This window comes from Hibiscus syriacus, unplaced genomic scaffold (assembly GCF_006381635.1).
Source record: "Hibiscus syriacus cultivar Baekdansim isolate YM2019G1 unplaced genomic scaffold, ASM638163v2 tig00110206_pilon, whole genome shotgun sequence".
NCBI classification, from domain to species: Eukaryota; Viridiplantae; Streptophyta; class Magnoliopsida; order Malvales; family Malvaceae; genus Hibiscus; species Hibiscus syriacus.
In genome coordinates this window covers 257,432-278,894 of record NW_024062627.1, presented here as the reverse complement: position 1 = coordinate 278,894, position 21,463 = coordinate 257,432, and the positions used below count along the sequence as shown (strand labels likewise).

The following is a 21,463-nucleotide window of genomic DNA, read 5'->3' as shown; positions in this document are numbered from 1 at the left end:
TGTATTACAAACATTATAAATATATGTACATTACAAACTTATAGGGTAAACTATACGGGTGACCATTAAACTATGGTCAAAAATCACTTTGACCATCGATGTTTTAATTCAATGAAATAAACCACTCAACTATTTAAATGGTTCATTCAAACCTCTCTCCGTTAATTTTTAATTGAGAAGGTGATGTGACAGTTAATGAAATATGTATAATTATAGTTTTGGTCCTCAATATTTATATAATCTATCAATTTAATCCTAATTTTAATTTAATAGAATAAAATTTAATACTCTAATCAGATGATGCCACATGTCATCATATGATTGAGAGTTTTTCTTCTTAATTTAAATTAATTTAATTTTAATTATTTTTCTTCCAATCAGATACGTGTTACCATCTAGTTAAAGGAAAAGCAAAGCATAAGAAATAAGCTAAACTGCTTTTAACGTGAATTAAACCTAGGCAAGGGGAGTGGATAAAAGACGCCCCATCCACTAAGACAACCCGGTTTTATTTTACACAATATCATATATAACTTAAAATGTAATTAATGACAGAAAAAATAAGAATGAAAAATTGACATAATGAGATTTAAACTTAGATCAAATATAGAACTAAAGAGAACTTAACCACTAAAACAAATTTTATAATTATGGATATAGTTTATACATATTTTAAACTTTAATTATTACAAAATTTTTAAAAAAAATCGGATTGAAGATTTTTATATTTATGAACTATATTTAATAATTCTTTTTTATGTTTATAATTTATTGGTTATAGATACAATCATTAAATAATTTTATTTAATTTAATTAATAATTTTTTATTAAAAAATATAAAAATTATTTATATTTAAATTATTTTTATTGAATTATGTAGTTCAAAATTTGTTATTTAACTGCAAGTCTCTGGAATTTTCCTGTCAGTTTCGTCCACCATTTTTGTTGAATGAGAAACTCAGCGTGAAAATTAACTCAGAGTTAGGGCCGAGGTTAAGATGTTAGAGGCATTGTACAAATTCTTAAAAAGAGGTTTTTTTTCGTAAAGTGAGTTGGACGCCAAAAAAAATGAGATAAATTTTACCGCTGTAGCATAATGCTAATTATTGGTATTTCTCATGTCTTCCTTCGATCAAAGCTTTTTGGATTTTTTTTGATAGTTTAATCATCTACGGTAATACCAATAACCTTATTGTGAACGTTTTGGAGTCCTTATTATTAAGGGGCCCTGTTCCATTACGCACATTGCGCATGTCTAACCCCACCTCTGGTTAGAGTTTTAGATTTTTTTTCATTTTCAAATTGATAAAAGAATTATTTATTAACATGAAAGCTAAACTCAAATTTTAGTTTTTTTTAATGTTTTAATATTCAAATAAGTTTTTACACAAAATGGCATCTTAATTAAATCTTTATTTCAAGTTTCACGTTCAAATAAATTTTTAAAATAAAATGGCATCTCAACTTAGCTTTTATACAAGATGTACATCACAATGCTAATCTGACATCTTTTGTTAGTATCTGATTCGCGAAAAAAATATTTTACTTCTTAAAATTATTAAAATTAAAAAAAAATGTTTCATTTATAGAAAAATAAAAATACTTTTAGCAATTCTAAAGAAGTCTAAAAAATGAAAAAAATAAAATAGTATACAAAAATATTTTAAATTAGAAATAATTATATAGAATATAACCGTTCTAGAAAATGGGTAATTATATATATTTTTAGATAACTAATAACTTATTTATTCAAAAGAAGACATCTTGAGTTAAAGGTAATTTAATCAAAAAAAAATTATGAAAAACAGTTTTAATGATTTATCCAAAATAAATTACTTTTATCCATATTGTACACGAATCACTTGAACTCCTTGCCGAAGTTATTGTCTGATGAATTGGCGATTATTAATCATCTTTTTAAAATCCGAGAGAAGAAAAAGAATCAGTTTGGGAAGAACATAGAAGACAATTACTGGAGAACGAAGGTATTTTGGAGAAATGATTATTTACTAGTTTCTGAAAAATAAAACCAAGTTTCCAGGCAAAATTCATCACTTATATTGGTATCTTCGAGAACAAAACATGAAGAAGACGAAGTTGAGCGAAGAAATCCCAGCTATCAAGAAATAAAATTTATCTACTTTGCTTGTGTTTATATCGTCCGTCAACCAGCTGGTTCCATCTCTTCCTGTAACATCTTCTACAACGGCGATGATCCAGCTGCTCGCGTAACTCGACAATGAAAACGTCAAATAAATCAGTGAGTTCCCAACGCTTCTCATATTCTCTGGGAACTCTTTGTTGTAAAACTCGATCAGTCCAACGATACTGAAGGTCTCCATGAAGCCGATAAGAATAAGTTGCGGAATCAGCCACATGACCGACATCGGAGAAACTCCATCGGCCCCGCCATGGGAGAGGGCTGAGCTTCTTCTCTTCATTTCGATTAATCCCGAAACCAACATCGTAACAATCGCGAAAAGGTTTCCGATTCCGATTCGTTGGAGAACTGTGATCCCGCCTTCGAGTTTGGTGAGCTTCTCGAGGGCCGGAACCAAGACTCTGTCGTAAAACGGCAGCCATGCGGAGATGACGATGAGTGTGATGACGCTGATTGAACCGGCGGGAATTTTAAACAATGAACCGAATCGGAGGTCCATTTTTAGGGCTTGGGATACTGTGAATGTTCCTTGTTGATTCATGGCGAGGAAGCTGAGGATGCTGGTTATGAATATTGGCAAGATGTTTAAAAGGCATTTGACATCTTCCACTTGTTGGATAGTGCAGAGCCGCCATGGATTCACACAAGAGCCATCTGAGTTTACCTCATCACCAATCACTAGAGCCGCTTTGTTTAAGCAACTGAGATTAACACGTTTTTAGTATGGTTGGATGAATAAAATAGATTATTGAGTTTCACATTACTAAATACATTACCTGTAATGTGTAGTGAGATGGGGTTCTCTAGCTCTAAGCAACCTTCTCCTCAACGGAGAGTCGTCGTAGAATCGGCCGTCGACTCCATCAACCGGAAGATGAAGTCTGCGTTTTCTGTTTGCAGCAACGAACACTTGCGCGACACCGGTGAAAACACTTCCTTCGGGCTTTATATATACAAAAATTCTCGTTCCAATGAAGAACAAAACAATGGCGACGATCGAACAAAGCGTTGGGATTCCAAGCCCTAATGCCCAGCTAATATCATTTTGGATATAAACCACAGCAGTTTGAGTGATCACCAAGACCACCGTTTGAGTTGTGTAGTATAAATTGTAGAAGCTCTTGTTTTCTTTCCGCCCTTCTTCAGTAGTCAAATCGAATTGATCGACGGCGAAGGGGACACAACAAGGTTTGATTCCGCCGTTTCCGATTGATAACCAGAATATTCCGATCATCAAAACACCGAGTTGGGCGTTGTTGTAGGGTATGCATTGGCCGTGTTGTAGTTCTTCATTAGCGCACGGCGGAGGTCGCAGAGGTGGAAGTAAAGCCGTTAATGTCATGGTTATCATCCCCTACCGATTAGTGGTTGAAATCACATGTTATTGATTATGTTCATATAGTATTTAAGAAATTTTGTTAAACACTTACGAAATTATGAGGACATATACCAGGATAATTGACAAGGATCCGAGAACAATGGTCCAAAATTTACCGATGAACGCATCGGAAACATATGCGCCAATAACCGTGGCCAAATTTGACGCACCTGACCAGCCATTAAGGATGGTAGCTGCCTGAACCTGGTTCATGTGATACTCCCTTTGCATGTACACCATAAAATTCGCCATCAATCCGTATGATGCTAGTCTCCCACACGTTTCATTTGCTGCACATATTGAACATACATGTATATATATATACACAGAAACATACATAAAATTTTATGTTATAAGTACAGATTTGAAATTTCGAGAGAACGATCCCATCTCAACATCCCTTCAGTCCATCCCTATATATACATACACAAATCGAAACGGTAAAATAACGATTATAACGTCACCTAATACGAAAGAAACAGCTGTCCATCCTGCAGGCCTTCTTTGATTTGAGGTAGTATCCATTAAAGCTGAAGTGCCATTTTCGTCATCTGATAGAGGAATCGAGTTGTAAGTCTCTGAACTTTTTCTGCCATCTCCACTCGCCATTTTTGTTCAATGAGAAACTCAGACTGTAACATAATCAAATGAAATCAGTGTGTGTATATATGTATGTATATGAGGTTTGAAAAGATAGAAAGTAGAATGAAGTATTTAATAAGTTACTGATTCAGGAGGGACAAAATCTTTAATTTTGATTTGATTTTGAGTTTGTATTTGTGGTATTCATGATCCTGTATTTAGTGAATTTGGATTTTTGTGGATTTCTAAAAGAATTCAATTTAGACCGAACAATATATCAATTTTGATCATCCGATTATTATTCTTTTCAAAATTATACTTAATATTACGTTTTCATTTCTTTTTAATCTCTCTTAAAAAACTAATAGAACTATAGATGTGACATTTTTTAATATTTTAATGAGGACGTGGCATTATCTTATGATGATATGTTTATAATTATTAATTTTTTTAACAGTAGATGATCAAAATAAAACCAAAACGTAATATTATGTATTCTTTTGAATAAAAAATAGTTGAATAACTAAAACGGAACAGAAGTGATAATTGTGATACTAAACGTGTGGTTTATCCATTTTTTTATGTATTTAGAGTTTATATTTAAGGTATCATTAGTATACAGATTTTATACCTTTAATGTTGATGTCTCATTTTGGAGGGGAAAAACATGAAGCAACACATATTAGGGTTGCATCACATCCAAACATATTACTTAATACTGGAAAAATGATAAGTTAGGTTGTTGCTGCCCTTAATTTGTTAAAAAAAATGGTAACAAACGAAAAGGCTGATTAATTAAGTAAAGAAAACAGCTGCTGTGATCTTCATGCAGCAGCGTCAAACACCATAGCAGGGGTTTCTTCGAACTTGATACATTCAAGGTTGCTCCTGGTCGTAATCTTTGTCATGTAGTCTGCCGCTCTATTTCCTTGTCTTTGCCACGTATTGGATCCGTACAACCCAATCTCGCTTAAGCAACTCCGCAACATGTCTCAGAAATATTAACCGAACACTAAATAATATAATCATTCATAAATCTTCTAAATATATGAAGATATTTTTTTTTAAATAAAACCTAAATACATATAATTCACATCCGAAATCGAAACAATGAGACAACACGTGTAGAGCTACCCAATTCTTGAAACATATTGAATATAGGCTACAGAGAGACTATGGTTGAAAGTTCCAGATACTCCCGACACTTAACTGTGGTGCGTGTAAGCCCTCAGCCAGATTGAAAGATGCTGAAACCTGGAATTCCAAGCTTTGGATTCATCAAGGAACTTGACAAATTCATATTCAATTATTTCATGAAGGAAAGAATCTAATCAGTAACCACTTGGTCCGGTTTGTTAACTTTTGTGGGTATTTTGGTCAAGCTTCTTGGTTGGGCTTCGATTTATTCTCCTGTTGTTTATGATTTTTGTTGCAGCCTCTTTGGTGGAATAATATTTTTTAGACAAAATTATTCTGAAGTTATTTAACTACGGATTTAGAAATAAATAAGTTATTATTAAAAAATTATAAAAATATTATTTAATTAGTAGAATATTATTATAAATAGATTACTTTATTGTTAAATATTGGACATAATAATGACGTGATCTAGTATATTAACGTTTTTAGCCTTAAAACATATAATTAATTAATTTAGTCTTAATCTGAAACAATTCAACCCTTCATATTTAAAAGTAGTGTATTTTAATTTTTATTCTCATAAATATTATATTATTTTTAATTAATTTTGTGGTATAATAACATTTTAACAGTAACTTATTGTTGTTGTATGATAGAATATAGATATCCAATAATTGTTTTAATCCGATGAACTCGTTCGATGAACTTGTTTGGTTTTACAATATTATAAAAAAATATATGTAAATTTGATGAATTTTTTAATTATGAAAGATAAAATTTATTAAATTATTTTGAGTTAAGATAAAATTGGTAAAATATATAAAATTTTAGAGACTACATATATTATTATACAAAGTTAGATTAGATATTTATTTTAATTCTAATCACGTAATAATATGTTTATAATAATATTTTAATTCAGTAGCTTGTTGAGTTTACGTAAACAACTCTCATCTCTCATCTTTTTGGATGGTTTATGATGAGAGAGAGAAAAATTGACCTATTTGCTAAATTAATGTCTAACTTAATCTAATAAATTAAAAAATAATATCATTTGATATATTGAAACAAAGAAACAGATAGTACCTTAACTCTTCTTCCTTCTCCATAGCCTAGTGAGCTACACGACCACTCTACTCCCAAAACCTGACTCGATGTCTCATAGTTAGCTTTGATTAGATCACCACCAAGAACTCTCCTTGAGACGGTCAAGTCCCATGATTTCTTTGCCAAATCATAACAAGGCTCAAACGTTGTCAACCCTTTATGCACATAACTGTATCTCAACTTGCAGTTAACCGATCCGAGCTCATGGCTTGCGGATAACTTGTTGGATCTATCAAACATCAAGCTCCCATCGAGTATTGTCCGACGGTCGTTCCTCGTGTGGGTGTACGTCCAATTCACCTGTTTTCCCTTCACTTTAAACGCCTTCATGAACTGAAACAGAACATCCTGGGTACAAAAAATGGAGATTGAAAATAGAAAACTGAGGCAAATTAAGCAGCCGTCATTTTGGGAAACTACTTGCAATGCATAAAGTAAGTCATCACCTTTTTAGTGGTGTTGAAGTCCACGAGGAAAAAACCGGGCTTCTCGACGGAGATTAACAAGTCGTTGAGGTTTATGGTGGAGCCATGAGTGAATTTAGTGTCTGAAAATGAAGCTCGAAGCTTAAGGTCTCCTGGATTGGCTGCTAGAGTCGCAGACAAGCCTTTCTTGTTGCCGTTGGCTCTTCCTATAAAGGACAATGCAGCATTCATCTTCTTTCTCTTTTTCCTTCCGTTTTAGTGATTTTTTATGTTTGGGGGGGATCTGGTTTCCATTTTCTTTCCAGGCGACACTAGAGAAGGCAGTGGAGATTCTTATATTAACTTCAATGTTTCAAATATTCTAATTATTATTCGTATTGATTTTTCAGATATTTGAATGCACTTTCCTTTTATTGACAGTACATTCAATTACCTAATCAATTATTTCCAACCAAGCACTGCTTTAGACGACTGCAATGATGAAGGCAAATAAGGTCCGAGAAAATCAAAACTGGCAACCAAAGGCTCTTCTCCAAGTGTGCGGTTGTCTATCATCAGCTGGTGTAACAAACAAACACGACAATAATACACTGTTTCATGAGTTTTTGCGGTGTATATATTTTACAATAATATATTTAATTTTTTTCATGAATTTGAAAAGCCTTGCTTGAAATGTATGATGAACCCAAATATCAAACACAGAACTTCAAAAAAAATGAAACCAATAAGAATTAACACTGCTAATCTCTAATTAAAAGGTCCACCAACATTATAAACCACATTAAAGTCAATGCAAATTGAACTTCATTTTTCTTAATGTACCCATATCAGACACGTACCTATACTCGACATTCAACTCAAATCCGGATAACAAAGCTGGACATTATTCATTTCAGGGAAACACTTGAATAAACATATCAACTATATATAACAAAACTATGATCAATGTAAATAAAATGAAAAACACTGCATTCCTAGCCCCTAGGGACTAGAGGGAGTCTCATTAGAAGGCCATAAACCAAAACAACACCATTCCTTCAACTCGTTTCCCCAACTCCAACACATAAACCATTTTCACCCTAAAGACATTAGATTCTATATATTACAGTGAAAATGAAGCTAAGCATATCAACTTGAACTATTGTTACAAAGAAGACGGGTCCCAAGAGAACTGAAGTCCTGAATTAGAGTATATCATCATAGGCAACAACTTCTCTACCTTTAAATGGCAATTCTAACATTGAAGAACCATCATCAGTTGTTCTTGGGTTGACTACAGTTGATGCAAGTTTATTAATTCTCCCATGCCTGCTTAAAGGCACCTCAGGCCGCAAAAGCTTTGATGAAGATGTTGGCCCTTTACCATTATTAGCATTAACCCCTACTCCGTCTCTCCATTGAGCTAAAGGATCGGTTGCCCACAAAACTTGAACCTGCAAGCAAAATCATAATTCAGAATTTCCTCTTGATTTTTTTTATTAAGACAAAACTCTTGATTTTGAGCGTCAACTGCAATGCTGTAAATTCTAACTTCAGTTCCTTATTGAAGGGTGAAATTTTCAATTTAATTGACTCTCTTAGTTTCAATTCAAACTTAAAGATCTAAATTTTAACTTCAGTGTTATTACAATACACGGTAATTTAGTTTCAACTAAACCTTATGAACTCTAAGTTCTTCTCACTTCCATTCCTCAGTAGAGGTTAAATTATTCAATTTAATTGAATCTTGATGTTTCAATTCAACCTTAAACTCCAAATTGTGACTTCAGTTACTCATTGAAAGGTAACATTTCCGATTTAATTGATTCTTTAAGTTTCACTTCAACCTACTAGCTCTAAATTCTAACTTCAGTTACTGATTAAGGGGTAAAATTATCCATTGCATTGACTCTTTTAATTTGAAGTAAACCTTAAAGCTCTAAATCTAACTTCAGTTCTTCGTTAATAGGTAAAGTTTCAATTTAATTTAGCTACAAATTCAACCTTAAAAACTCTATATTGTAAGGTTCCTCATTAAAGAATTTTGAATTTAACACTCTTTTGGTTTCAACTCGACCTTAAAGCTCCAAACTGTAACTTCAGTTCCTCAGTAAAGGGTAAAATTTTCAATATGATTAATTATTTCAGTTTCAATTAAACCTTAAATATATAAATTCTAACACCAGTTCCTCATTAAAAGGTAAAATTCCAATTTAATTAACTCTTTTAGTTGAACTTCAACCTTAAAGGTGTAAATTCTAACATCGTTTCCTCATTAAAGGGCAAAACTTTCAATATAATCGACTCTTTAAGCTTCAGTTTCACCTTAAAGCTCTAATTTTTTAAACTAGAGTTCCTCATTGAAGGGCAGAAATTTCAAGTTATTTGTCTCTTTCAGTTTCAATTCCACCTTAAATCTCTAAATCCGAATTTTACTTCCTCGTTAAAGGGAAAGATTTTCAATTTAATCGACTTTTCTTTTAGTTTCAACTCTAACGAACTTGGTTTAATTTAGCTAAATTAGGCTCCAAATAAAGCGACCATTCAATTACCAAAAAGTGCAATCAAATTCATCCTTTTCTTTTTCTCCTACTTTCTCACACTTCAAAGCAACCAAACAAGAAATTGACAAAAACAACACACGTTAAATACATAATTACCCTTTTGGAATAGACGGTAATGCCGAAAGAGGAATCAAGGGAAGCGGCAATGGCAGACTCGGCGGATTCCTTAGAGCGATATAGTATGTAACCGACGGCATCGCCATTGATACGGATGCGGGAGATTGAGCCGTAGATCTCAAACCTCGACTTCAAATCGAGCACTGAACAATTTGGGGGAAGGCCCATGACGACAACAGCCGGTGGCGGCTTAGGCTTGGCGAGTGGCTTGTCCTCATTCTCAACCAAGGGCCGCGGGTGAGGTGGCAGAGGACGACGCCGTTTAGAGATGGAAGCGGCGGGGTGGCGGGAGAAGTAGGGTTTGTCTCTTTTACGACTCATGATTTTAGAGTAAATTTGAAGATTAAAAAAATACTGTTTCTCGAGACTTGAGAGAGTGGAGCTAGAGTTCGCGGGTTTTGTTTGTATCGTTATGTATTTGGACCGGGACGACACCGTTTGAAGGATTTGGTTCGCATAGAAGTAACAAATAATTTTAAAATGGTAAATTATAGCATAAAGCCACTATATTATTAATATATTTACGTTTGACTCAGATTATTTCAAAAAGTCATAAGTAAATCACTAAATTAATTGATTATAACAATTAGGTCAGTTTATCATTAAACCTCAAACATATGTTAACTTTTTTAAAAAAAAAATACATTTTGGTCATTCAATATTTTTTGCATAAATTTACATTTTGGTCATTCAATTAAAAGTAAATTCACATTTTGATCACTTAATTTTTTTATTATGGGTTCACTTTTTGAGGTTTCTTTTTTTAATTTCTTTTAAGTTAGTGCAAGATCAATTCTTTATTGACTTGCTTAATGTTTTTATGTTTTATGAATCTAAAAGAATGAGAAGAATATTTTCCGCTTGAATTGATGCATTATCATGTGCTCTCATTACTTGCCTCTTTATAGTTATCATTGTCACTTACATGTTTATTACATATCATATTAATTTAGAAATTGACAATGTGGTAAGTTTCTATTATCAGTGCACAACAGAGTACGAGAATATCGTTGTTCTACGCAAGGTCATTGACATTAGCATGGGGTTTAAATGAAATAAAAATTGTTTAATATTACTTAAGGTGTATGCGATTGAACAACTAAAAGTTGGAAACCTCTTTATAACTTTAGAAGCAATGGTGTATGATACTGCAACAATTCAAAAAAAAATGGTCTTCTCATTTTTTTTCTTTGTAGATTCATGATATATAAAAAACATTAAAATATTTTTTTTTCAGAAGAACATAAATACAATAATGAATTAATCTTGTACCAGCCTATAAGAAATTATGTCACACCCCAATTTAGGGCAAAAAATTTCCTTAAAATTAATTCCGGGGATTAGGTTGAAATTTTAATTAAATTTCAATTTGGGAACCAAACTGAATTTTTAACTAATTTCATATCCAAATTCAGAAAGTATCAAAAACTAGAGAACTTATGGTGTAATTATACCATTTTCCAAAATGTTGGGTTTAAAAACCCCAAAATACTGAAACTTTCCATTTCTGGAAAGTTTAAACTCTTTTTCTCTCTCTTCAAGTTTTCTCTTTTAGCAAGAATTCTTCCATCGATGTTTCGTCGTCGATCATTACTCCGTTTTTGACACCTCCCATACCATCGTGTTATTTGCATCATCCCGAGTCCACATTGTTTGTCTTGTCTCTGTTGTCGTCGGTGTGTGAGGGGGTGACGAAAATCAATTTTCTTACGTTTCGAAATCGAGCTCTCCGTCTTTCACTATTGTGAACCGAGCTTGGTAAGTGTCTAAAAACCCTTAAAAAGCATATAGGAATTATTTCAAAATTTTTCCGAGCCTCGCACGCGTCGCCCCTGCATGTGTCCACTGCTTGGTGGACTTCTAGAATCTGGTTAACCTAACCTATCTTCCCGACCTAACCCGCTCAGCCTAACTTTTTTCGTAAAACCTCTATCTTGATGTTTTTCGACATCCTGAGCCCGATTTTGCAATCCGTTTTCACAAATTCTAACCAGAAAGCCTCAAATCAAGCCTGTTAGTTCGAAAATGCTTAATATTTTTAGCATTTTACTTATTTATATAAGATTTGATTATGGAATTGATTTAGGAATATATTTTTATGAAGTTACTCATGTTTCTCCCGACTGAGGGTCCACCAGATCCGGTGCTTCTCCTCTAAAAGATCTACACGATCCACATTTTTCGAGAGTTACTCGTATGTTCAGTAAATTGTTTAAATAAATGTTATTATTATTTACATTAGGATTATGATATAGATTTTTCGATTCGAATGATCTAGCATTGCCGCTGATCATGATCGGCAGACCCAGTAGTATGGTTCCTTATCAGACTACTCAGACTGGTACAGGGGAGTTTCATGATGGTGTTACACTACTGATTTGAACTACCTATCTGAATTGTTTTAGTTTTCTGATGATACTGAATATTTTTACGACATTATACTTGATTTTATGAATACTATTTATATGATATCTAATTTACCGTATATTTTTATATGATTTATAGTTACTGCAATTTTGTATATGATTTCTGATTATGAAATATTTTATTGTTTTATTGAATTAAACTACCATTTTCACTTGAATACATGCATATTTATTACTATCATGGGGATATTATTGGAGGAAGTATATCAAGTCTAATTTATGACTTGTAAGACCTTACTACGGACTCCTCTGCTTTGTGCACAGGGTAAGTACATATCGCAAGTCCTTATGCTATACGTATAAGGCCCTTACCGGGTGTACATGTAGGTGTATGGTTCTGGGGAACTTACATATTCTGGTGATCGGGTGTGAGTAGTGTTCATATTTTTGAAACATGTTTGATGAACTGATTTTTAGTGAAGTATTTTATATGTATGTTTTTATACACTACAAGGAGCACACTGTGTTTTTTAGATAAATCTGTAAATCTTTAACCTTTTTAGATAGTGGCAAACAGTAGACTAGCAGACTTGGCATCAGGAGGACTGATCACTCCCCATTTTTGTACCACTGTATGTCCCTATATGCCCTTTTTGTTATACTTTGGTGATACATGTTTTTGTTACTGTTTAATATATTTGTATTTCCGGTATTTTGTTATGTATATGTGTTAACTTCCTAAAAAGGCTACTTTTAAAGCCTTTTCCACTTAAGTTATTGTTTGTTTAAAAGCTCATTTTAGTCATTTTAGGATCATGTAGTTGCATATAGTTGCATTTGTGGTGGTTGTACTATTTTATTTCTCAATGGTGTTGTTTGAGGGAAAGGTGCAGTTTGTCTATGGTGTGCAGGGAATAGCAAGAAAAAGGATTCTTTGGGAAGTAATGCCGCGGCATCACACGTTGCTAGAGCAGATTGAAAGGCCTTGGCATTTCTGGCGCAGAAAAGGACAAAAAGATATTTCTGCATCAGGACAGCTGGCACTGGACAGCTGTCCCTGCACGTGGAGAACTGTTGTAATCGCCTGCCAGAGCTACCAATGGACCACTGCCACTTGGAGGATAAGATTCATGCACAAAATGTGATTCTAGGGGTATGAGGGGTATTTTTCACCCAACAAACTTATCATTACCCCTAGATATTTTATTTATTATATATGACACCTCATGGGAGAGAGAAGAGAGAGAGGGAGCACACGCATAGAGCAGAAAAATCAGATTTTTATTTTCTCTTTTTCCTTTCTTCTTCCTTGGAATATTCCTCCATTGATAAAGCTCCAAGGAGTGGCAAGCTAGGCGCCGAAAGGAGCTAGCGAGCTAGGTGGTTCGTGGTGGCCGAGAGGAGACCTCTGGTGGCGCGTCGAAGGCTTCTTCTCACTTCCCTTTTTGCTGCTATTTCTTTATATTATTTTGTGGGTTGTTGGAACGAATTTTCATGACTTTGTGTTTGGATATTTCGAACCCCACCATGAACTAACTTATTTGGTGGTGGTTGGTTGAATGGTTGTTTAAACTTTATTTTTAATGGTATATTTAAGTTTATTTTGGTTCTTTATTTGCTTTGCTTATGAATGCTTCACCATCTAGGCTTGTAAGAGGCATGGAAATGTCCATCTCTTAGATGAAGGTTAGGTATTCGGAAGAATCCTAAACTAAAAATACTTGTAAGTATTCGGAAGAAACGCAAGATAAGATCCTCATAAGCAATGGGTTATGGTATTTTCAAGGGGCTTTGAACCGGCCTAGGAATATTATAACTTAATCCCTTAGATCTTGGAAGAGACCAGGATAGGATTTCAACGACTAAAAAGGGTGTCTTCATCAATAGGGTAGGTTGTCCAACATCGTTGAGTGAGAGCAGATGCCTTGGCATCCTATTTTGTTAGGTTCTTTTGAACACCTTAGGAAAGCCCTGTCGAGTAAGTAAAGACAAGATAGCTTAGATATACTTGAGAAATAAGTTTAGCAACCTTAGACCAATCCTTACCATTCATTTCATTAGAAGCTTGTCACGTGAGGATTATTTTCTTCTTATTTTACTTATCTTTTTAGTTACAGTTTTTACCAATTCTCATTGCCTCAACATTTCACCATACTCAACATTAAACATCCATCATTGCCACTGCATTTCCATTTGTTACACCATCACACCATCAATCCGCATCCACCAGCATACACATATCCATTGCCGTGACATTTGTATATATCAAGACTAACTATACTTAGATAATTTAGTGCATTGCTTTGGTTAGACTTTTGTGATTTCACCCAATCCCTGTGGAGACGATACTCACTCATCATTATATTACTTGAGCGATTGTGTATACTTGCACATTATTTGCGTATATTTTATAGTACTCACAACACGCGAACAATATGTTTTATATGGTCTTTCCGATATATGTATATATATGTTTATCGTATGAATCTTACTAATGGTTAGTTTCTTATTATATTGTTATATGGATTTCAATGATGTTTTAAATATGAAAAGAACTTCTGAATACGATATGTGACCGCCTGGATTTTGTCATAACGTCCAGGCCGGATCTAGGGGGTTACAAATTAGAAAAGAAAATTCAAAATTATTGACTCACAAATAAAATTTAAGTAACTAAAATATAATCTTACTCATAATTGAATGATCAAAATGTACATAAGAAGTTAATTTCTATTTTAGATTTAACTGTAAGGTGGCCTAATTGTTGCGATTGCCTTAATTGTGAGTTTTAAAAATAAGATGACCCAATTGTAATTTTTTTAATAAAAGAGTGACATGTTACGTAACTCAAGCATACATTATTAGGTTGGGTTTACTTTCTTTGGCCCGATTCTTGACAAGGATCTGCGTATAGTTCCTTGGGCCAAAACTAGATATTATGGCCGAGCAAAATGATCAAGTTTAGATAACCTTTCCGTGTTATTACGAATAGGGATGGAATTTAAGTCGAATTCGAAGGGTTCTAATTTTATAAGATTGAGTTTTTTTAAAAGAAAAATATTCAGGTAAAATCAGTCCGTTGTTTTTGAAAGATGATACCAAATTGGGTTAGATTAAATTCGAGTTTAGGGTAAAAAAATGTTCGGTTTAATTTAAGATAATAATATAATTATCTACTTTATATTTATGGATAATTATAATAATATAATTTTTATATTTTAATCGGCTTTTTTAAAAGCTACTTTTAATTAGATTTTGTTTTACCTAATAAAAAATAATATATATATATATATTAGATCGGATCGAGTATAAGTTTTTTATCTCAAAAATAGATTAGATCAAATGAAATCTCTCTAAACCCAAATCAAATCAAGTGATAAATAAAGAGATATAATATTTGAATCAAGTTCGGGTGAGCCAAAAACCCAACCCAACTTATCATCATTTACTAAAATGATCATTTTAGCTCCTATTCATTTTTTAGAATATTTTAGCTTAAAACGTTCATTTTAAGGTAAAAATACCCCTAATGTTTGATCGATAGTTATTTTGACCCTTATTTTTTTCTAGAGCATTTGGCACTCAACATTTCATCTAGGGTAAAAAGATCCTGTTTTGGAACATTAACAATTTCTTAACTAACGATTTCTATCAATAAAAAGGTATTTTTTGCCTCAAAAAAAATGTTAGGGTACCAAAATGCTTTAAAATAAAGAATAAGGACCATAATAATTATTTAATCGAACATTAGGGATATTTTTAACATTATACCAAAAATATATTACACCAATTTCTACCTTATTTTTATAGATTGTTTATTTTTATAGGAATTAAATAAAACAACCGTGCATGATTAAATAATAAGGGTAAACTACTCAAATGTTTACTAATGTTTGAGTAAGTTTTCCTTTTCAGTATTGATGTTTCAAAAGTCACAAATCGGTCATTAATGTTATCGTTTATTATAAATTGGTCATTCGACGTTAACAACCGTTATTATTATGGGTGACGGAAAGCTGACATGATGCACCACATCTCCTTTAATTTCCTAGTAAATCATGTAGTGCCCCAGTTGATGCACCACATCCGCATGGCTCGTGAAGTCGACAAGATTCACCCCAATCCATCCCTCGGTCAAGCCGTAATCAGCGCTCACCAGCGGCAACGAAGCCACATAATGCCTATGCTTTTTAATGTAGGGTTGCATTGCGCCGGTCATGATAGAATAAACATACTTTGCATTTGGCCATAACTAAGGGATGATGCCGTACCAGTTTGAAGTTCTATACTCCCTGCAAATTTCTTCGATCTGTGATGCTAAACACGGGTTTGGGTTCAAAGACATGATATCCAGCACGGCTTTTCGTATCCGAGGCAGTGTTATCATCGAGCTCAGAGTCCCGTCCTTGATATCACTACATAGCTCGCCCCATTGAACTTCAAAACAGGAGAAGGCCTGGACTATGCTATAAGCAAAGGTCGAGGCGATGAACTCGACTGGATCGGAGAAGAAGAGACTGAGCAAGAGATGTCAGTAAGTAGATTGTTTATAGTCCCTGCCGGAAATCACTTCATGTGGACTGCAAGTGAATCACTTAGGTGGCGTTTGGTTCGCTTGAATGTTCATGAGGGAATTGAAATCTGTGAAGGAATTGGAATCTGTGAAGGAATTGAAATTTGTCGGGAATTAGAATCCAATTCCATATTTTATTTGGTTCGCAGACATGTCAGATGAATTTGATTTCAGTAATGTAAAATAACAAAATTGTCCTTATTTTTTTTGCTTTATTTTAGTTTTTTTACAACTTACATGTAATAATATATTATAAAAATTAAAAAATATTAAATTTTCATTTTATTGATTGATTATTCATTTCAATAAATTATAAAAAACATGCTAATAAACATCATAAGTTAAAATCATCGCAATCAAAATATGTTAATAAGTTACCAAAAGATAGAATAATATTTCGATACATTCCAATCGGAGTATGTTAATTAATTACCAAAAAATATACCAAAAACTATTTTTATTCAATATATGAATTAGAAACCCGACCCGACACGACATGAAATAATAAAAAAATTATTTTTATTCAATAAAAACATTGACTTAATTGAAAAAAATTATATATAGAGGGGTATTATTGTAATTATTCCTAAATATATAAGGTAAAATTATATATTTTTTTCGGGTCGGGTCCGGTTTTTTTCACCCTAAACTCGACATGACCCGAATATCACACTTAAAAAAACCCGACCCGAATATCACACTTAAAAAACTCCGACTCGACCCGAATATCACACTTAAAAAACCTGACCCGACCCGAACAAAATAAAGTTTCACCCGACCCGACCCGAATATATGAATTAGAAATCCAACCCGACCCGACCTGAAATAAAAAAAAAAATCATTTTTATTCAATAAAAACAATGACTTAATTGAAAAAAATTATATATAGAGGGATGTTATTGTAATTATTCCTAAATATATAAGGTAAAATTATATATATATTTTCGGGTCGAGTATTTTTCACCCTAAACCCGAACTCGACCCGACCCGAATATCACACTTAAAAAACGACCCGACCCGACCAAAATAAAGTTTCACCCGACCCGAAATAATAATAATAATATTTTTATTCAATATATGAATAAGTTACCAAAAGATTGATGATTGTAGTATGATCAAATTTCAATTCCCTCCAACAAAGGAATTGAATTATATCAATTCTTGGATGAAATTCACTTTCTCTCGTTTGATGGAAAGTTGAAGCCATGAGGGATTCTAATTCCTTTGGAAAACTTGAACCAAACATAAGAAATTGGTAAAATTGGATTCCAATTCCCCCAATTCCAAGGAATTCATGCCAACCAAAAGACACCTTAGTCTTTTGTTGTTTGATTTTGAATTCTTCACTACCATAATAACGGGTGGTTGTTGTTCCCGCTGTTAATCCACCCTTTGTTTTGAACTGTTTACTACTGTATATGAATTCCAGGATTCTTCCACCCTCCCTTGTTGGATAAACCCTTTACAAATAATAAAAAGAATCAACAACCAATAGGAAAGCAACTTCATTTATCCATTGCTGACAAAATTAAAAAGCACTAGTAAACTGACGATTGAAACCATGAAATTAAATACCTTGACCTATAAGCTGCTTCTAACCTAAAAATCTGTAAAGTGGTCTCGGAGCTATGGTGAGTAAAGGGTACCAGCTTCTGCAGCCCTTCTGTGGTGCCGGAGCTTCAAATTAGAGAAACGCCATGAGTAAAACATTAAGAGAGAGTGGTAATAGGGTAATTTACTTTGAACCGGATGAAACATAAACAATAAATTCTGGGCTTTGTTTCTTTAGCTGGATTTTTTGATTACCTGAGTGCTTTTTCCATTCTTTTTTTGTGTTTTTTGTTTGTTTAGTGAGAACTTGGGATCTTAATTAATATTTTTACTTCAGATCCAATTGGGTGCAAAATGTGCTGGCTGAGTTAGAATCATGCTCTTTGATTGTTCAGGCCATGATCTTCATTTCGAGCCTTGTATTTCTTAGCTTATGCATTAGAGAAGTAATGGGATCATTTTGACTTTATTCAATTCTTTTTGGTCTTCTTTTAGTTGATATTAAAACTGAATACAAATGCTTACTTAAGGGAAACCATTGGAAATAAAATAAAATGTTTTCCACCCAACGAATGTTCAATCGACTAAGCAATAAGCTACTTTACTTGGACTCGGGTGCGAGTGTTAGACACAAGTATGTTTAAACTTTTGAAGGTTTTCCCATGGATTTGGATTGTCCTTGGAGGGTTATGTCCCAATACTCAGATATTCCATGTATTTAAAAGTTCTTTTAAATGTTCAGTTTTTATGATTTCTTCCTTTGCAATCTAGATGCTAATTATATTTATCATTGTCATACAGTGTTCAGGCTTTTTTTATGATTCTCGTGTCGTGAGGAATATTTGACAAAGATGAAGATTGAAGAAGGAAGGCATATGAAAATGGTGGATTTTGAGTTAAAAATAAGTATGAAGATGAGAGAGTGGAGATGGAAGAGACGAGTAGGTTAAAATAATGGTCAAACGATGCTAAATCAGTGGTTAACAAGTCATGTCAGTTTTCCGTCACCCACAGTAACGGCCGTTAACGTTGAGTGACCAATTTATAACAAATAATAAAGTTAGTGATCGATTTGTAACTTTTGAAATATCAGTAGTAAAAACGAAAACTTACTTAAACATTAGTGACCATTTGTGTAGTTTACTCAAATAATAATTCTAATTATAAAACCAGCAATTCATTTTAATAATAATTGAATGCGTGGGTTTCGTAATACAGACAACCTAATAATACTGTTTCAACCTCGTAAGCATGCATTAAAATTTTAATACAATTGTCGTCACGCTGTCCTGTCTCTTATGTCTCGAAACTCCAAAATTATAGTATATATTTAATTAACTAGCTTAATCTCAACATCCACCTTGAAACTAACAAGGCATGTTTTAATCTAAAATTTATGTTCACTTGTTTTAATATAATAATTTGCAGCTTAGATTATAGTTAAACTAATTATATAATAATACATATCTATAAAATGACAAAAACTATAGGGTTAGTGATAAACTTCATGCTGATGATATTGAAATCGAAATATTTAGTTGCAATTATGCCAAGTGGAGTGTTATGTAAGCTTTGCTTATCGATATAAAACATTATTCGAATTTTTTATTTCCTGTCTACTTAGTTACTTATTATATTCCAATGTCATTTTCGTATGGAAATAAAATATCTTATTTTCTATCGTCCGTTGGGAATTTTTTTTGATAAGTAAATTATATTCATCCAAAAATAAAAGTAGAATAGTTGCTACAAGAAACATAACAAACCCTCAACAACTAGATCAACCCTCAATTTATGCACAAATGCCTATTTACATCATCAAGCCTATACATGCAACATCTATACAATTTAATTTTCATTGACTCCTTTATCTTACTCACAGTTGTATCAACCGAACGAAGCAAACCCCTAAAATGCCTATGATTGCGCTCTTCCCAAATAAAGTGCACAAATCCAGTCCAAGCTAGCTTAAGAATATGCACTATGAGAGACTTGCACTTCAAATTCACAATCAACCAGCGAAAACCTTCATCCCAACTGTATGGCTCATGTCGAAGCCCACATGAGTGTAAAACAACACCCCACACTTCCCTTCCATAGGAACATTCAGAGAAGAGATGGTCTCGAGATTCCATCCCAATATCACACACCTCACATACATTATCAATAGCCATGCCAAACCGTGCAAGTCTGTCTTTAGTAGGCAACCTATCAAGAATGGCCATCCAAGAGATTAGAGAAAACTTAGGGATATGAGCAGAGAACCAAATAAGCCGATGTCAGCTCACCTTCTCCCTCATGTATCGAATGTTATCCCATATCGAACTACCCTTAATTTGACTCCAATTAACACAAGGATAGAACAATCTCCTAGCCTCCTCTCGCATTTTTAGTAGCTTACTTAAGATCTAGCTGAAATGAGCCTTATACTCTACCTCCCAATAACTCACAGATCTAAAACAATATTCATTAACCCAAGCAATCCAAAATGAACCTTCACCTGCCAAAATATTCTTAACAAGCAAAAGACAGCAAGCTCTACTCCAGACAACAAGGTTTCTAAGCCCCAAAACCACCCTCATATCTCAAGGAACATACCTAGCTCCAACTCACTCGAGCTCCTCTAGCTGAGGTGTCACTACCCTTCCAAAAGAAATGCATACAAAGTCTCTCAATGTCCCTAATGATCCCCTTAGGGAGGATGAGCTGCCTACTCTAATAGTTGAAAATGTTGAACAATACAGTTTTAACAAGCTGCAGCCGTCCACCAAAACTCAGCTTCTTATTAGACCATTGGTTGAGCTTATCTTTAATCATTACCAACAGAGCTGCACAATCTTTCCCTGTAAGTTTTCGAGTCAATAAAGGCACCCCAAGATACCTAACAGGGAGTTGCCCCACCCTAAACCAGTTCAATCGAATCTGCTCAAGTTCATGCTCATTCAATCCACAAGCAAAAAACTCTGTCTTTAGGGCATTCAATCTAAGACCAGACAGTTCATAGAATTTCTCTAAGGTATTTTGAACTCCCAACACAGCATCAAGGGAACCATGACAAAATACCAACAAATCATCTGCAAAACAAAGATGAGTAAGAGAGATTCTCTTACACTTAGGATGAAATTTAAAAATTCCCTTTTTTGCAGCAACATCCAACGAGGAAGATAGGACATTCATAACAATGACAAATAGGTAAGGAGATAGTGGATCTCCTTTCCTAATCCCTTTTGCACCTTTAAAGTACCCCACCAAACTACCATTCAAAGAAACTGAGTACTTGGGAGTAGTAACACAAGCCTTAATCCAGTTACAAAATTCACCAGGGAGGCTCATAGCCTTTAGGACAGTCAGCAAGAAATCTCAATTAACAAAATCGAATGCTTTTTACAAGTCAATTTTAATTGCACATCTAGGTGAAAGACTTTTCCTAGAGTAGTCTTTAACAAGGATTCTTGTAATGTTTTTATAGACCACTGAACAACAAGAAATAGGTCTAAATTCCTTTGTCATGCATGCATTA

At 33.6% G+C, this 21,463-nt stretch overlaps 3 protein-coding genes and 1 long non-coding RNA gene across 4 annotated transcripts; all 4 read right to left on the bottom strand.

Annotated features, from left to right (window-relative positions):
- Positions 1 to 2,051: 2,051 nt before the first annotated feature.
- On the bottom strand, positions 2,052 to 4,148 carry LOC120219222 (putative protein NRT1/ PTR FAMILY 2.14). The gene is made up of 4 exons (XM_039216067.1): positions 4,004 to 4,148; positions 3,612 to 3,829; positions 2,938 to 3,515; positions 2,052 to 2,862 (listed from the first exon to the last, which is right to left on the bottom strand). The coding sequence occupies exons 1-4, from the start codon at positions 4,146 to 4,148 to the stop codon at positions 2,052 to 2,054; spliced, it is 1,752 nt and encodes a 583-aa protein (XP_039071998.1).
- An 830-nt stretch (positions 4,149 to 4,978) lies between these two features.
- On the bottom strand, positions 4,979 to 7,277 carry LOC120219308 (outer envelope pore protein 24A, chloroplastic-like). The gene is made up of 3 exons (XM_039216128.1): positions 6,815 to 7,277; positions 6,348 to 6,716; positions 4,979 to 5,375 (listed from the first exon to the last, which is right to left on the bottom strand). The coding sequence occupies exons 1-3, from the start codon at positions 7,022 to 7,024 to the stop codon at positions 5,295 to 5,297; spliced, it is 660 nt and encodes a 219-aa protein (XP_039072059.1). The 5' UTR covers positions 7,025 to 7,277; the 3' UTR covers positions 4,979 to 5,294.
- A 408-nt stretch (positions 7,278 to 7,685) lies between these two features.
- LOC120219356 (uncharacterized protein At1g27050-like) lies at positions 7,686 to 9,820 on the bottom strand. The gene is made up of 2 exons (XM_039216174.1): positions 9,433 to 9,820; positions 7,686 to 8,226 (listed from the first exon to the last, which is right to left on the bottom strand). The coding sequence occupies exons 1-2, from the start codon at positions 9,772 to 9,774 to the stop codon at positions 7,978 to 7,980; spliced, it is 591 nt and encodes a 196-aa protein (XP_039072105.1). The 5' UTR covers positions 9,775 to 9,820; the 3' UTR covers positions 7,686 to 7,977.
- Positions 9,821 to 16,339: 6,519 nt separating this feature from the next.
- LOC120219357 lies at positions 16,340 to 18,086 on the bottom strand. The gene is made up of 3 exons (XR_005525296.1): positions 17,968 to 18,086; positions 17,705 to 17,852; positions 16,340 to 16,413 (listed from the first exon to the last, which is right to left on the bottom strand). It is a non-coding gene; the product is annotated as an uncharacterized LOC120219357 (long non-coding RNA).
- Positions 18,087 to 21,463: the final 3,377 nt, after the last annotated feature.

Coding starts and splice junctions, on each gene's coding strand:
- LOC120219222 (XM_039216067.1), bottom strand. CDS start 4,148: ATGGCGAGTGGAGATGGCAGAAAAAGTTCAGAGACTTACAACTCGATT. Junction 3,830..4,003: donor AGCTGTTTCTTTCGTATTAG/GTGACGTTATAA, acceptor CAATATGTGCAG/CAAATGAAACGTGTGGGAGA. Junction 3,516..3,611: donor GATCCTTGTCAATTATCCTG/GTATATGTCCTC, acceptor ACTAATCGGTAG/GGGATGATAACCATGACATT.
- LOC120219308 (XM_039216128.1), bottom strand. CDS start 7,024: ATGAATGCTGCATTGTCCTTTATAGGAAGAGCCAACGGCAACAAGAAA. Junction 6,717..6,814: donor ACTTCAACACCACTAAAAAG/GTGATGACTTAC, acceptor TTTTGTACCCAG/GATGTTCTGTTTCAGTTCAT. Junction 5,376..6,347: donor GAGAAGGAAGAAGAGTTAAG/GTACTATCTGTT, acceptor TTGGAATTCCAG/GTTTCAGCATCTTTCAATCT.
- LOC120219356 (XM_039216174.1), bottom strand. CDS start 9,774: ATGAGTCGTAAAAGAGACAAACCCTACTTCTCCCGCCACCCCGCCGCT. Junction 8,227..9,432: donor TTACCGTCTATTCCAAAAGG/GTAATTATGTAT, acceptor TTTTGCTTGCAG/GTTCAAGTTTTGTGGGCAAC.